A 16,480-nucleotide genomic window follows, 5' to 3' on the forward strand; every position below is an offset into this window, starting at 1 on the left:
ACCTGTGCTCCAAAGAGCTGTTCCGCTTCGTTGTCACATTAATGTTCCAGAGGGCACCCACTCGCTTCCTGCCGAGGATCTTATGGGGAAGAGCTTTCCCAATCACATCTAATGAATAACTGGGATCAGAGAAGGGGCTCACTAGTGAGCCACTCTGCTCTCGTTTCCAAAGGCTTCAGGAATTGTTGGAATGGAATGAAGGATGTTTCCGGAGTGACTAATTGGGAAAAGAGAATCTGTTTTGCAAAAACTTGAGCTTCCCTTTCTATATTGGTAGCTGTCTCCAAAAGACTGGTAGTTTTTAATCATATGATGTATATAGGGAACACTACAAAATTACCGAGTTTTCTGACTCTAAGGACACTTCACGTTTTGTAGATATATAGTTATAGTTCTGTAGTTATATTTTAGTCAGTAATCTTAAGTGTTCCTCAATAATAAAGACAGGAATAATGAAAATCCCCAATCATGGAAGAGTATGCAGGCCAATATCTTTTTCTAGTCAACTGTTCCTGAAGGAGGTCATGATGTGAAGAAAAACATATTAGTGGAGGCCAGAAGTTTTATTACAAGGCAATCTGCCATTTTTATTATGTTTTTATGTTCAACATTTGCAATTAAAAATAAGCAGCAGTTAAGATGAAAAATTGAATTCTCATTTTGAATAACCCTATTTGAGCTGAAGTAAATATGACAGACAAAGCAGGAGCAGAGGTAAACCCATTTATTTTACTGGGCAAGTCTAGAGTTTGAACTTCAAATTATATAGAGTGCTCCACTGGAAGCCTTAGCTTTGTTCCTGTTCCTCCTGATAGTATTGCTTTGCTACTAGGACCATGTGAGCCTCTCATTAATAGACAGCAACATGCAGAATATTAGGCACTTTCAAAAGTAAATAAAAATCCCATGAATCTGAATATTTCAAAAAAGGTTTTCTGGTGAAATCAGTTCCATGCTGAGGTGGTTCTTCTGGGCTAAATTTGGTCCATGTAGCCAGAAGTCTCACAAGGAAAGCAGCAGCTCAGTTGCTGTGGGATTTACAGCCTGCGAGGGATCTGTGAGAACTCTGCTCCTGGAAGAGGAGCTACAGACTGGAGATGACAAAAATGATGGACAGGACAGCACAGAGTATCTAAAATGACCGTAGGTGCTTGGGTTTGTGGTGCCTGGATTCCACCCTTCAGTCCTTTAATTCTGTTGGTGCTGAATGGTTGAAGTCTGTCAAACTAGATACTACACAAGGACAATATGGCACTGTGCATGGGAACCTGGCAAGGTTTGGTTATTCAGTTCAGTCTAGAGAAACAAAGAATTTATCTCCTATTCCACTAAATTTTTTCTTTAATCTGTTATGGATTGAACCCTAGCCAGAGACAGCAAGCCAAGAACTTCACTGTTCCCATTTCAGGGCTGTAAAAACATACTCAGAAATCATAGAGAGAGAGGGAATTACAGGTCTTTCCTTTCTCTGTGGTCAGCAGAGTGTTTAGAAATTCTACATGTAGTTTCAGTGTGCATTAGTTGCTCTGTTAAGATTTGCACATCAGCAAGTTAAGCCAAAATGCTCATGATTCACATGAGTCTATGATGTAATATCAGCCCTCATCCCTTTTCAGAGCTGCCCAGAGTGGAGTGCTTGAGAAAGGAGCTGGTTTGGCAAAATGGGAACCTTGTGAATGACAATAGGAAAGCTGACAGTCCATTTGGATCGACTTGCTAGTTAGAAAATGACAAATGTCTTTTTTTTTTTTCTTCTTTTTAAGAAAGCCTGATTCCCCCCATGTCTGGTCAAAGCCTGGTGCAGAAGGTGTCATCCTCTGTGACATGATTTGGAGCTGTTGGAACATGCTTATTTTTAAAGTTTAGCTTATTGAATTCTTCTGTGATTTCTATGATTGATTTCCCTTTTGTTTCTGGAAGGAACAGGTGGATAATCATCCCTGAAGTGAAAAGTACCCCCATAAAGATGAGGAAGCAGAAGTGCTTGAGTCTTTCCTGCAGGGAAAGAGCAAAGGGAGAAAGTGAGCAAGATGAGCATATCTTTTCTTTAGTCACCTTCTTGGCACAATTTTTGTATTTGGGTCCCGAAGTGCTTTGAATTTGATGAGGAATTCTTTTAATTTTGACCTTTGAAAAATATTTGAGTCTGAATAAGTATCTTGGGCAAATCAGGGCCCTTCAGTGGCCAAAGTGGCTTGGGAGGGCAGGTGCCAACACCGCTCCAGGCTGACATGGCACTGTCGTGTCCTGCTGCTCGTCTTCCCGCCCCCGGGGCCGACTGAAGTTTGGTGCCCTTGGGAGCCTCCCTGGCCAAGCCACTCACCACAATGAAGGGGAAGGTTGTCCCGATCACAAACACTCCCAGCCAGTTGAGAACTGCACCGATCACAAAGGCAGGTGGTCTGCAGGACAGCGTGAAGATTTCAACCCTGGTGGAAACAGTGGCACCGCCTGAAGGGAGAGAAGAATCAGAATTATTGCTTGTTGATGTGTTTGCTTTCAACATTTGGATAGAGTGGTGCTGTTACACAGTCAGCACATAGATGCTGCTGTCATGGACTGCCATTCAGAACACTTGAGTATGTAGCTCTTTTTTACAAATGAAAACGCTGGTGGCATCTTATAAACCACTAGACAGACATCAGTTTATTAAAGTGGTAAAATATTCAAATAGATTTTTGGGGAGATCCAAGAGTTAAGTAGTTTACACTTGAGAAAGCCTGAAATTTTCTCATGAAAGAAGTTGTGTCAGAATGAAATGACAATTATTATTGCTCACAAGAATTGCCTGCATGATTCTGCTGGATCACCAATGAGTGATCTTCCCAGATTCACTTCCTGAGTATTTGAGTTATGTTTGGAAGTCACAGGCTTTCAACAGTTTTGAGTTCGGAAAATAATTCAACCTTGATATGGGGAGGCAAATATTTTAAAAATTAATAGCCTTTAAAAAATAAAATTTAAAAAATAGCAGACAATAATTGCTAGGAAAAGAATTAGTCTAAAGTAGGTCTTCTGCACTATTGTCTATGTGGGATAAGATGTAACATTATACAACACTGAATTTAAAAAAAAACTCTTGCTTTTTTTTTTCTCTTTCTTTTTTTTTCCTAGTATTTTTAAAAAATCTTTCACCCATCTGTTTTTGCTCTATTTTTGCTGTATTATTCCAGTGTGTTCCTTTCCCCTTGTTAACAAAACCCAAACCTGATGGCATTGAAGTTTATGGCTGGTGATTGGCCCCATTATATTTAAATTACTACAAGATTATGTTAAATTAATTTACTTATGCAATATAATGCAGTATTTTCCTAGCCATATTAATAAGGTCACATGACTCAATCTCTTTATTTCCTTTGACTGAGTACTTACCTGGCCCAACTGCAAAAACAACTGCAAACAGGATAATGAGGCAAAGGCTGCAGTATGGCATCCAGAAATACCAGTCCTGGGGGAAAAAACCAATAACAAACTTCTGAGTGAAAACTGTTAATAACTGTAGGAGAGAAATACCCCTTTTCCAACACTGTCACCTCAAGAAGGAAATATTCAGTGTGTGGGAACTGACAGAGAGATGTGAGTGCTTTTCCTGGGGATGGAGCAGTGAGGTGTTTGTTAGATGAGCAGAGCAGCAGGTTTGCTTGGAAGGTTTCTGTTAAAGGAAGTCCAGATAGTACTATTGCATCCTGTTCTCCTTTCTTCTTGACCTCATGGTGCTTCCTCCAGTCCTTAGAGATATGGGAAGGCCAAATCATATTTTTCTTCACTTTTGTAAAGATATAGACTTGATAACTGGTACTGAAAAGGAGCTTTCCTAGATCTTAGTCAAGAAGAAAGGAGACTCGATGCTTTAGGAAAAAAGATTCTCTCTGCTGTGTTTGAGACTCTTCATGAATAAAACAAAAATGGAAGTTTGCTGCCACCTTGCTTCAAGGCTAATTTTACAGTGCATCTATAGAGTGGCTCTGGATGAGCACTGGTAACCCAGGTGATTTGCTTCTGAAGGAGACACAGCAAGGACACGGACATGCCATTGTTAGAGAGGTGAACTGGTCTCCTGGCTGTGAACAGACAGTGCCTTCCCAGCATCCTCTGCAGCAAAGTTAAATTTCAAATTCACTGATGGAACAAGTCTGGGGTTCTGTTGTTACTTGTTAGAAAGTGTGAATAGAAAGGGCCATTTTTCTTGGACTGTCTTTTGATCTGTGCTGACCAGTGTTTGGTGCTTGGAGTCCAATGAAACAAGCATCCAGTGCCAGTCTGCCAGTGTTTTATGTGCCCCTTGCTACGGTCATGGGGTCACGCTGAAAGGAGGGCAGGAGTACAGGAGAGTACTGGCTGAGAGGGAGTTTAATCCTGAGTATAGAGGAGCTTGATCTAAGCCTCACTTTCCTTTCTCATTAGCGTGGTCCTGCCCATGAGCAGAAGTTAGAAATAGAATAGGCAGAGAAATCTGCCTTGAGAACTTCCTTACCTGTAGGGAGAGAGTCACAGTGATACAAGCCAGCAGTGAACCCATGATCCAATAGCCTCCTCTCAGGAGTGTTTTCCTGCCCAGTCGCTCAATGATGGAGCTCTGAAGGGCAGAAATCACACTGATATCAGGGCCAGAGAGCACATTGTGACCCATTCCCATAGAAATGTGACTTACACAGACTACAGCAGCTACGAGTTCAGAGAGTCCAATAGAGAGGGTCATATAGGAGACCATTCTTTCATCAAAGCCAGCAGCCTGGAGGACTTCAGAAGTATAAAAATAAATCTGGAAAAAAAAACCATAAAGAGAAGAAAAGAGCTGATTTCTTATCCATACCTGTGTGCCACTGCCCTAGATAGGAGCTGTTAATCAAGGAGCATGTAGCTCAGCTTTGGAGTGATCTAGAATTCTGCACTCCTTTTGGTACTATTTACTCTATCAGCAGGCAAAAATATTATAACATTTAATTCATTCATTCATTATTTCATAAAAGATAAAATCCTGGGATAATTGGACCTGCAGCTGCTGTAATGCAATGAGGTTTGCAGAATTCTGATTTAGGTGATTTCAGAAGCAGCCAGGTATACGGTGTCTTCAGAGCCCATCCAAAAATATCATTGTAGGGTATTCTCAAGAAAGAAGAGTTATGGAGTCATGATGGGGTAAAAAACAAGCATCTTTTCAAATATCTTTGCTTGTGTTTGGAGACATGCTGAGATGATAAAGATTCCAGTTTAAGCTGTGCTGGACTCAGCCTTATATTTCCTTTACAGATGTTGCTGCACCGTGATGTTAGAGGTAGAAGGGCCACGCAGGCAACTGCAAAGCTGTGGCTTCAGGAGGATCCCAAAAAAGCTCTGCTGTGAGGACGAGCAGAAATGCAGAAGCTGCAGAACAGTGAGCATGTTCATTGTTAGCTTTGAGGTTCATTGTTAGCTTTGAGGGCAGAGTGGGCAGAGAGCCATCCCAACATCTCAGGGCGCCAAGAGCCAGGAGCAAATAGCAGCAGCTGCAGCCCAGCAGTCACATAAAAACTACACTGCAGATTTTGCCAGTAGAGGCTCATTTGTAAAAGTGGGTTCTGGAGCCTGGTAGCTGCCCTCAGACGTGGCTGTTCAGTGAGTCTGACTATGGAGAGAGGTAATTCTGGCAAGGACTGGAGCTGGGCAGAGGGGTGTCACATGGAGAGCCCGGCCAAGCTTTGCAGGCTGCTGCTGCCCTGTAGAAGGGCTGGCAGACAGCAAGGTGTGGCCTGAGAAGCCTGAGAAAAATGGAGGGAGCTCTTGTGAGCCATCATGTCTACCTTAAGGTTATCAGTAAGTGTTTTGAGAATTTAAGGGGGAAATACACTCAACTGCATTGATGCCACATAGCTGAACTGTGGCGGTCAGAATAACTATCATGTACAGCTGCCAACGGAAAGCTGGTTCTTTCACTAGTTCCAGGACACTCAAGATCTTGGTGTTTTTCATTGTTGCCTTCTCTTTCATGATGTCATCAATCTCTGCTTGGTGATGGCCTTCACCCCAAAGCTGCCTTATGGCTGTGGAGGAGAAGGAGAGTGAGACCTGCCATGTTAATTCGTCTCTGTTTGTTCCCTAAGAAGTTTGCTGAGTAGGTGATTCAAGTGTCTGGCAGCCCTGCGTGTGTGGGCTGGGGCTGTGCTGAGAGGCAGAGATGTCCTACAGGGTCTCCCAGAGCCCTGGTCCCCTCCTGCACAGAGGGACCTTAGAGGGGTGCACAGTGACTCTCTCCCTGCCCTTTGGGCCATTTTTGTACCTTCCTCCTTCTCTTGGCGTGTGAACAGGGTACACAGCCAACAACCAGAGCTGGGGGGTGCCCTGCAGAGCCCTGCAGTGCAAACAGCCATTTTCATTTGTCATTTATTGGTAATCATAGGACTGACAGTACAGGTGATGTCAGCTGAATGCAAAAGGTTTTGTAATATAGAACTGCAGAGAGAAGTAGTTTTTTGTTCTATGTGGAGACTACAACAAAAATATACTTATAGGTATTCACAGAGCCATGTTGGAAATGAGCAGGGAGAAACTTTGTCCTGCTTATTTTTTCCGTATGGGGAAAGCAAGAATCACAAAACAATCATAAATCAGGTGAGGAACAGGAACCTGGAGCCTTCAGTTACCTTTTTTGCAGCCTTCCTGGTCTTCTTTTTGCATGAGGAGATATGGTGGGGACTCAGGGAAGAAGGGAAGCATGACCAGCTGACCCAGTGCTGGAAATCCACAGGAAGCCATCAGCATGGGCCACAGGGACTGGCTGCCCAGCAGCTCCCTGGCAGGGATAAAACATGTGTACAGAATAAGAGTTCATTGCATTGGTTTTGAGGAGAGAAAGGGATGGATGGAAAAGCAGAGGAAGGAGCAAAAGGTAGAAGGGATCCAGAAATGGATTGTGTGGGTAATCCATTGCATTATACCTTTGTCCTAAAATTTGCCCTACGGCTTTTCCCAGTGACCAAAAGAAAGAGGAAGTAGAGTTTGCAAATCCACGTAGCTTCTTAGGGGAAATTTCTCCAACATATTGATGATGTAGAGGGACACAAAGGCCTTGAGGTGAGGAGAGAATTATGGGAGAGAAGAAAGAAGACATTCATAACCACTGGAAATAAAACCGGATGTAAATAATTAAGCATTACAGAATATAGCTGCCTCAAGCACAGAGTTGTTTCTCATACCTCAACCCACATATGAAATTTTTCATTACTAGATTTTTCTAACTCTTTCTGCCAAAGTATTTGAGCCTCTTTGCATAGTGCAGTTTCCTGATCTTAACAAACATACAGTTTTCCCGTTAAAAAAACTCACAAAATCGGTGAGCCTTAACATATTTTAAAGGACACAGAGCATGCAAGTGCTGAATAGCTAAACCCCTTGTAGTAATATTTAAAATGCTTGTAGTTAACCCACATAATCTCAACCTTTCTTGACATAATGCTATTGAAGAGCTGAATGGTAGATCCATGGCAGATTAACACATACATTGCTATAGTTAATGTTGATTTGTACATGACTTAGAGGGAGACAAAAGTATTTCTCTTCTGCTGTCAGCAGTAATTTTTATGATTTCAGGCAGAGTTGATGTTCCCAGCTGTATGTGAAGTACTTCATAACTCAGACATGCTGCATATTAGTCTGGGAACAAGAGCTTTTTCCTGATGTGGTGGTCACAGCCCCCTTTATCTGTTTTGAAAGCAATATGTTCTTCTCTTGGCTTTCTGTGATAGGAAAACAATCTCTTTTAATTGCAGTCCCTGTAAAAAAAATCAGGTCTTTGCATGAGGCATGATATAGGTTCTAGACCAGAGCAGGACCTCTGGGGGTGAGTAATTCTTAAACTACATCTGTAGTTCTTTGATACAACTGTGTGTCAGACAAGCAATGTACAAAACCTAGGTATTTGAAAAATAGGCATTAACTTCTAAGTTAACTCTATAGTAAGTTAAAATAGGCATCCCTGCGAATATCCAAACAATGGAAAAGCAAGTTTTGTATAGGGGAAAAATACAAGAAATACTGACACCAGCACAGGAGGTTTTGCTGGATGTGGTGTACTCAGTAGGAGTGATTTTGCTTGATTATTACCAGATCTTTGTACTAATCCAAAGAATTTATGGCTTGAAAGACTCCCCTTTATCAAAATACTAGCTTTAAACCATATAATTTTCAGTACTGCCAACCAAAATTAAGATAATACTGTACATATTTTTCCTTCGGGAAAAAGGTTTGTTTCATATTGTATCAAAACAGTCCTGACAGCTCTGAATATTTATATACTTGGTGAAGCTGAATTTCATTTGATATAAGTGAAATCAGTGATAATTAGTGAAAATAGTGATTATTGCTTGGTCTTATAGAAAATCTTCTGACAAAAGGTCACTGACTTTAATATTTTATTTCATTAATGGAGGGTTATTTTTTGCTTCGAATAAAGATGTAAAATCTTGTGAGATCCTGCTGACCTGTGGGAGAAATCACTCACCTGCACTTATTCCACACATGAAGCGCCCAATTAGAATCATCTCAAAGGACTGGGCTGTTTTACTGCAGCCCATGATAGATGCTGCCACTATCATGAGCAGGTTGTTGCACAAGAGACATTTCTTTCTGTAAGGAAGTGAAAAGATTTTTTGTAAATCAGAAGGCAAACGACACTTAAGCTCCTGCCATGCAGGAATTCTTGGGTGAAATTGTCTTGCTAGTTCTGTGAAATGACACATATGTAGTCCAGGATTAAATAAGCCCTTCCATGCCATTGGCACTGGATACTCTGGACTCATGGTGTGCACATGATTAGACCTGGGAGTTTGGGAACACTTCTGGGTTGTATAGCAGAGAAAAGTCTTAAAACTTTTCTGCACTTGAATATCCACTATGAAACACATTGTTGTAGCACTTAGAAGGACCTCAATGCTTCTATATGTTGAGTAGCACTTTCAAGAACCCATTCTGTCTTCAGCCAGGCTGCCTTTCCTCTATGCTGAGACTAACCCAATCTGAGTAACTGTGCCTGGTGTGACAGGCTGGCAGCACAGCTGATTAGTCCCTGCCACAGGACAAGGACAGGAAGCAGGAAAACCAGTTGACCCCACAGTTAACCTGGCTGTGTAACAGCCATGGCTGAGTCTAAAACTCTGTCTCACATTTAAAACCTTGACTGTCATTTCCTCGAGCTAAGATTCAACTGACAAATTGTCTTTGAACATACATACATACTTGCCATATTTGACAGCGAGGTATCTACTTCCTGAAGAACCCAAGAGACCTCCTATACCAAAGATGGACACGGTGATAGACCATAGGAACAGGAGGTTATCCTGCTGGATGGGGTAACCATATCGCTCCAGCCAAGTTTCATTAATGAAAACCTTCACATGCTGAGACAGAAAAAGAATTTTCATTAACAATACCTGTGACAGCAGTGCATGTATTTTGTTATGTTTACAACGTAATTTTGCTGCTTCAGCTAAAGTTACTGTTTCATATAGACTTTAAAATTGTGCATTTTAGCCAACAGACATAGTGTAATAGAATGTGCTGTGTTTGTTTTTTTCATTAAAGGCAGTTCAAGGGTTTTATCCTTGAAATCTGAGGAACTGAGGCATGGACTGGTACTAAAGAATAGCATAAACACCCCTGCAAAGTTCTGCAAAGGAGTTATGGGTTTTCTCTCACATACCTGCCAAGAATGCCAGGTTACACAGAGTATCTTCAGTGCAATTCTTAAGTACTTTTTCACTCAGAATTTAATGCTCTAAAGCCAGAAAATAACACTGTTCCCATAAGGTGATCCCCACAAAATAATGATGTCTTCTATCTAGACCTCAGTATCTTTAATGGAAGTTTTGCATGTGATCAGTGGAGAGAAGCAGACATTTTCCTAGAGCATGGCTCACTTGACTGATTATTTTTCTGTGAAGATGGGTAGCTATAAAAATGTCAACTGAAGCCACTGATGCAGGCAAATGTGCTGAAGGTTTTTAGGGGAGACAGATGCCACCCTACTCAATGTGTGTCTTCTGACAAACAGTTCTATAAATAACAACTTGCAGATCTCTTTTTTTTCTCTTTTCAACACTCTGACATGTTCTGCTTTTCATGATAGCATAATGTATCAATTGGGAAATGAAAGGGGAATACTGTGATTAAGCCCTTTCTGACTGCCAGAGGGGAGCATCCCCAAGCAGCAGTGTAGACTCAGTGCCCTCATTAACCAGTGTGCCATGTGCATCTTTGCCTACCTGAGACATGTAGGTCAGGGTAGAAATCTGAAAGCCAATTTGGAATGTTCCACCGATCCCCAGGACAGTGATCATTTGAAAGAGCCCCTGGTACTGCACCTGCAGATGTAGAACAAAATCTTCTTAGGCTTGTAGCCACATCAGGCTCTTCCTGCAATGTGTCTTTCATTCTCCAGCACCATCTCATTTGTTCAAGGGACTTGCAGGTCGGAATGTTCCCTCTGCTTGCCCCGGTGTGAGGAATACATCCTCCTGTGATTTCCCTGCATCCAGCTCAAGGAAATACAGTTCCCACAAACATCCTTGTCAAGGTGCCACAGCTGCCGACATCCAATCCTGTTCCCTGCCTTTCAAAACCTCTACCTGCCATGTCTTGCACTAAATAATTAGTGATATATTTAACTAAGCTCTTTTTTTCAGCAGGTGAGCAAAGCAAATTATGTTTGCAGGTAAGCAAGTGTTTTCAAGTAACTGAAAACATTTAAGAAACATTAACATATTGACAAAGACGGATGACAGAGCATATGAAGTGCAAACATTTGTAATACCTAAAAATGGTGGGCAGAACCACTTCCAAGAATCTTTCAGTGAGTAGGAGCCTTGTTGTTTTTACTGCTATATCGACTTGGTTTTCTTTGAAGCACCAGTAGCACACAAAAATGTCACAGATGCAAAGACTTACCAGGTCTGATAGGAAGCCGGTCATCTCTGGCTGGGGGCTGGTTGTCCAGTGTGTGATGTGTCTTTGTCATCACAGGCTTCTGTGTCTGTCTCCTGCCTGCTGGTATGGCAGTGGGCATTTGGCTTTGTGGATCAGAGTTAAATTTTTACTATTTCATCTTCACCCACTTATATTTACTTCAACCGGCCAAAGTTAACAGTGCCAGATTAAATATTTCAGGAAATAATTGCATCCAGTCCACTCTCCAGGTGGAAGGTTTCGAAGCAGAGGAAGTTTGCATCTGGGGATTAGAGTGAGGGCTTTGGAAAGGGAAAGAAGAAGAGTTTGGGCAAAAATTCTGAACAGTTTTCCAGAAACAGTAAAATACTTTACTCCTGTGGTACAGACCAGAGGGTATGTCTGCCATATTCTGCAGAAAGCAAAGGCAGCTGGTGCAAGGTTTAGGTACTGTTATTTGTAAACGAGTAAAGTATGTGGTGTTCTGTTTCAGATTAGTTGGTATAGTAAATATTGTTATTAGAAGAAAAATAAGCAAGTTTCAAAGCCTAATTCTGCTGTTCTGGCCTTAAGTATCAGTTAGACTGTACTGAGGATTGGGTGTTTATGGGGATGTTGGACAGCCAGGTGTGCTGAAAAAGCACTGCCCTGGCAGAAACTTTCAGAATAGAGCATCTGGTCCTGAAGGCTCCTCTAGAAAGAGTCAGTAACAAAGACACACTTTCTCATGAGAGTAATCAAAGGAGGTAAATATTCCTTAATGAGTTAAGAGGGAACAAGTGGGAGCTTTGTCACAGAACAGCTCCAAAATCAGTGTTGCAGGCATGAAAAAGTCACCTTTGGTTCCCAGAGGCTCCTCTCTTGTGAGGTGAAGCTCAAATTGTAGCTCTGTGTGGCTTCTGCTCGAGCCAGCACTTGGAAGAGAGAGGTTGGTCTGCCTGGAACTTTCCTTTGTGTTTAGTGCCCTGTGCTGTTCCTGCCTTCTGCTCACTCTCACTCATGCCAGGGGACTGTCCCCTGCCCCCAAGGCCTGGAGTGGGGGCAGGTGGGGCAATAGGGTTATACTGAAGGCCTCAGTAAATGCTCAGGCTCACCCTTGGGATTGTACTTTCAGTTCATAAAACATAGCATACAATTATTTACAGAGGGGTTCACTGCAAATACTGTGAGTCTAAAGAAATGAGAAAAAAATACATGTTAATAATAAAACCTTGGTTACTTGTGTAATTCCAACTATTGCCTATATAACTGCATAGCAAATGCTGTTTATCCTGGCTTGCAATGGTATTTAGAATGATTTGGCAATTTTTGTAAGTATTTTCTCTTGAACACCAGCACTGTAACTAGTTGCATAGCTATTGACTATTTATTGTTTCAAGATGTTAATGTTTCTTTTCTATTACATGTTTTTTCCCCAGCTATGTCAAGGTGTAGGGTGGCTACGCCATAAGCAGTCTTACACTCCTCGAAAATCATTACTTAGGATCTCAAATAGCAGCAAATTCCACCACCTCACAGTGAAATTTTTCTTACATTTTTTGGGATTTCTGCTGATTCTGAGCTGTACATGACTGTTTCATGTTATTAGCAATTTTAGGAGATTTTTATTCCGGGAGTTTGCCGCTTGTTTTTTTGTCAAGCCAATGTTGAGCTCATGAGGATCCCCGTAAAGATAAGGAGGCAGAAAGAGATGAGGTTTTCCTGGAAATAAATCACAGAAAAATAATTTTATTTTATTCTTTTGCTTCTCTTTTTACAAGACTTAGAACATGATGACAAAATTATGACGATGATGGCAAAGTTTCGCTTTGTAGCTGCCTAAACCCAGTCTTTAAGTGTGAAACAGCAACAGAAATAAAATAGTTAAAATTTCCTTCTTTCCTGAAGGCAAAATAGGCAGGGTGAGTAGTCAAAATAATTTGAGATGTTGCTTGCAGAAGTATGAAGGAGAGGCCTTGGCATGGGATTAAGACAACTCACAAACATTAATATTGGCAGGTTAATCATAGACTATCTGGTTTATCAGTAACTTCAAGAGATGCAGCAATAGTGAGCATTTGGGAGAACAGGCCTCCTGAGGTCTGGCACGTTGGGTTGGTGCAGTTTGGGAGGATGAATGCTTGAGATGGAAAAGTTCACTAAGCCATGAAGTAGAGGAGGTGCCCAGCAAGGCAACCTGTGAAGGATTGAATTCTTGCAGGAGGCACTGGAGTTATGAGTCAGCATGGCTGGGCTTCACAGAAAGGGACAGGGGGATCCAAAGCTCCTGTTTTAAACCAGACATGGTGCTGTGTGACAGGGATGAACAGTCCCTCTGCAGGGTTCCAGCTGTGCTGCTGCTGAGGCCAATTCCTGCAAAAGGACCAGTAAAGACAAAGTGACACTGACCAAGTTTACAAGATAAAATTCTCTCTTCTGTATGTTCAGAGAGGTTGAGAATCCTGAAAAGAAGCTGTGAAAAAGAGAAAAAGGACAGTCAAATCAGAGAGAAGGAACTGAGAAATGAAAGTGGAAGTTCCACAGCAGAACACACTATTGATCTGGTGCAGTGCCAACAGTGAACACCGATCTTAACGTCTGTTTTTCCATCTGTCTGTTGAGTTAGTGACTCCATGGCTTTAATGGCTGTTCAGCACAATTCAGAAGTGCTAGCACTTGCAATTGCACCTGATTGTGAAACCTGTGCAAGCTGGGAAAGAATAGCATGGAAGAAGATAAATGTGACATTTGCGTTCCATTTGGCCTCATGCTGCCCATATTTTCGAACAGGACACTCAGGCATTAGTGATTCCCCATTGTTAGGGAAGCTGCAAGCTGCACTGCCACAGCAGGGGTGAAGGAAGAGAGCATGGTGGCAAAAAGAAGCATAAGATTTCCTCCTGGATGCAGGCAGCACCTTGTGGGAAGGTGTGAGGGCACAGGAACTGTTGTGGGCAGGTTGACATGTGCAAGCCAGTCTGTCCCTTATTGCAAAATAATGTCCATAATCCAAAACTTTTCTTCTTAAATGACGTGATACATTTATGTAGCACTTTCCAGGTCAATGAAGCTCTGTTAGGTCAGTAGGTGTTAAATGCCAGTTTTCCAAAAAGAGTGGCAGATGGATGGGTGAAAATATCCAAAACCAAATCAGCAGCCAGTTGATGGTCAGGAGTAAATCTCATGACTGCTTGACTCCCACCCAAATACAATACGTTTTACAGTGTCTGCAAGCTTGAACTGAAGAATTTTCTTATGCACACCTAAGAGTTGTTTTGTGTGGAGATGGGCAGATAACCAACTGCATTAATGCCAGAGAATTGCAGAGTTATGATCATAATAATAAATGTACAGGTGCCAGTGCAGAGTCTGGTCTTCCATCACTTCCAGCACACTCGGGATTTTGCTGTTTTCCATCGCTGCTTTTTGTTTTAGCAGATTGTCCATTTCTGCTTGGTGGTTCTCCTCACCACACAGTTCCTTCACAGCTGTGCAGAACAAAGAGGAAGGCTCAATACCACTGCATCATAATATTTGTACATGCAGATCTCGCAGATCATTAATTAGTTATTCCCCTAAGTTTTCATGATATTAACAGACACGGCATGAGAACACAAGAGACATATATTTATATCCTGTGTTCACAGTCTTGCAGACATAAGATCCTATCTCACAGTTTTTAGTATATAAACCTTAACTAGCACTGTACAGGTGTAAAAACATCAGCATAGCCTCTGGCCTCTCTCTTTCCTGTCTCATCACATGGCTCTTGCTACAGCACCCGGGAAGTACCTTTCTAGAGCCTGAACAGAGAAAATAAGACTGTAATGACTGGCAGCTCTTTGCACCAATAATGTAGCACATTGATTCACTAAAGGGCTTTGTATTTCTATGCATGTATGTTTTCATGTAGAATTACAAAGACTTGCTGTATCTGGACAGATTTGTTGGAAAGAATTTTTTATGCAGTTTTCTGACAAGATAAGATAGCTCCCAGTAGACTGTCTGCTGTTTTAGTTAGGTGGTTGTGGTACACAAATTACCTCATTTAACATTATCTTACATGATATCTTTTGAAAATGTTGACTGCCCATGTCAACCTGTGTTAAGTGGAGAGACTGATGTGTTTGTTACCCAGGCATGCCCACTCAAAGGCAGCTACAGTCGAGCTCTTATTCTTTTCTTCTGCAAAGAAGGGTGGGTGAAAAGGGCTGGGAATGAAAAGACAATGGAAATACTTGGACATGGAAACAAGAGGGAGCAGGTGAAAATGGTATAGAAATACCTCACTATTTAAGAACTAGAGGAATTTTAAACTTTTTCTTTTAATTAGTTTTTCTACCCAGCTGGAACTTCCTTCGAAGTATCCATGATGATTTAGTCCAGAAAGTTTATTCTGTGTCTTTTGACTTTTTTTCTATTTTAAATGTTACCTCTGATTTTTGCAGCAACAAAATTAGAAGGATGATCCCCTGCCCACCCTATTATCTCAAAAATAATTTGATAAATATGTATTGTATTTTCTTTAGGAATGATGGTTGCAACAGACCACCTCACAGTTCTTCTGAAATCCTAATGCTGCCAGCTGGTGCTGCCAGCTGCAGTACTCACCACTTCTGGAAGGAGCTTGTCCATCTCATGTTGAAAGGGTGGCTGATCCCAGGTAGACAGAACTCTGTCAGACTGTGGAAGTGTTTTCTCTCATGCCTCTTCTGCACCTTCTTCTTAAGTAACCACCTGACTCTGAGGCTGAGGTTAATGTTTACTTCGTATGATTTCTGTTCATTTATGTTTTTTGTAGCAACTGGACAGCACTTAGAATGGATGGATTAAATATTTCAATGCCTCAACAGGAGAGGGCCCTCTGAATGAGAACATTTTGTAGCATGAGTGCTATTTTGATACAGGAAGTGATACCAGATTGAATATAAAATCTAACCCAGGTTTCAGTTGCTGGAACACACACCAGCCCTTTAATATCAGAGCTTCTCCTATGGTTATTCCTTTAGAAGTAGTAAGTACATGATTTGAAAATTTTAAACAGAAAAATCCCTAAAACTTAACACTAATTTAGTTCTCCAGCACAGTGATAATCAATATGAATGGTTAAACTGCAAAAAGAAAGGACTTGTGGCCCTGCTGAACAGGAGGCTTAGAATACCATTTGTGATTGTGACAGAAAGAGGAAAAATAATTGATCATCCTATATGAGTCTGGGGGGGGAAGTGACTGGATGATGCAGTGGACAGCTGGATTAACAGTCCTTGAATAGCTCAGTGAGGGGTGCTGTGGAGCACAGCAGGGAAGTGTGGGATTGTGAGCTGATGTGCAGCAGCAAAGTACAATGTGTCCTGGGCCAGTACGCAGCCAGCAGATATCAGCCATCACAGCTTCTGCTTTTGTTTTGTTTTGTTTTTAATCAGTTAATCATGTATAAAATGGGCTGAATTTTCAAAGTCTCTAATTTCTCAGTACTCTCTCAAAGTCTCTTACTCCCTCTCTACAGGGCTCTGATCCTCCAGCTCTCAGCACTGTCTGTATGTTTATTAACCCTCGTGCCATCCACGAGGTACCAGAATACGTTACA

General features: G+C 41.6%; 1 protein-coding gene across 1 annotated transcript; it reads right to left on the reverse strand.

Annotated features, from left to right (window-relative positions):
* Positions 1-709: 709 nt before the first annotated feature.
* LOC116795847 (solute carrier family 2, facilitated glucose transporter member 11-like) lies at positions 710-11,174 on the reverse strand. The gene is made up of 12 exons (XM_032705911.1): positions 10,918-11,174; positions 10,236-10,334; positions 9,211-9,371; positions 8,477-8,601; positions 6,915-7,044; positions 6,621-6,769; positions 5,833-6,020; positions 4,652-4,762; positions 4,475-4,576; positions 3,373-3,448; positions 2,324-2,451; positions 710-1,995 (listed from the first exon to the last, which is right to left on the reverse strand). The coding sequence occupies exons 1-12, from the start codon at positions 10,939-10,941 to the stop codon at positions 1,789-1,791; spliced, it is 1,500 nt and encodes a 499-aa protein (XP_032561802.1). The 5' UTR covers positions 10,942-11,174; the 3' UTR covers positions 710-1,788.
* Between the last annotated feature and the right edge of the window lie 5,306 nt (positions 11,175-16,480).

Source organism: Chiroxiphia lanceolata, chromosome 18 (assembly GCF_009829145.1).
Source record: "Chiroxiphia lanceolata isolate bChiLan1 chromosome 18, bChiLan1.pri, whole genome shotgun sequence".
Taxonomy (NCBI): Eukaryota; Metazoa; Chordata; class Aves; order Passeriformes; family Pipridae; genus Chiroxiphia; species Chiroxiphia lanceolata.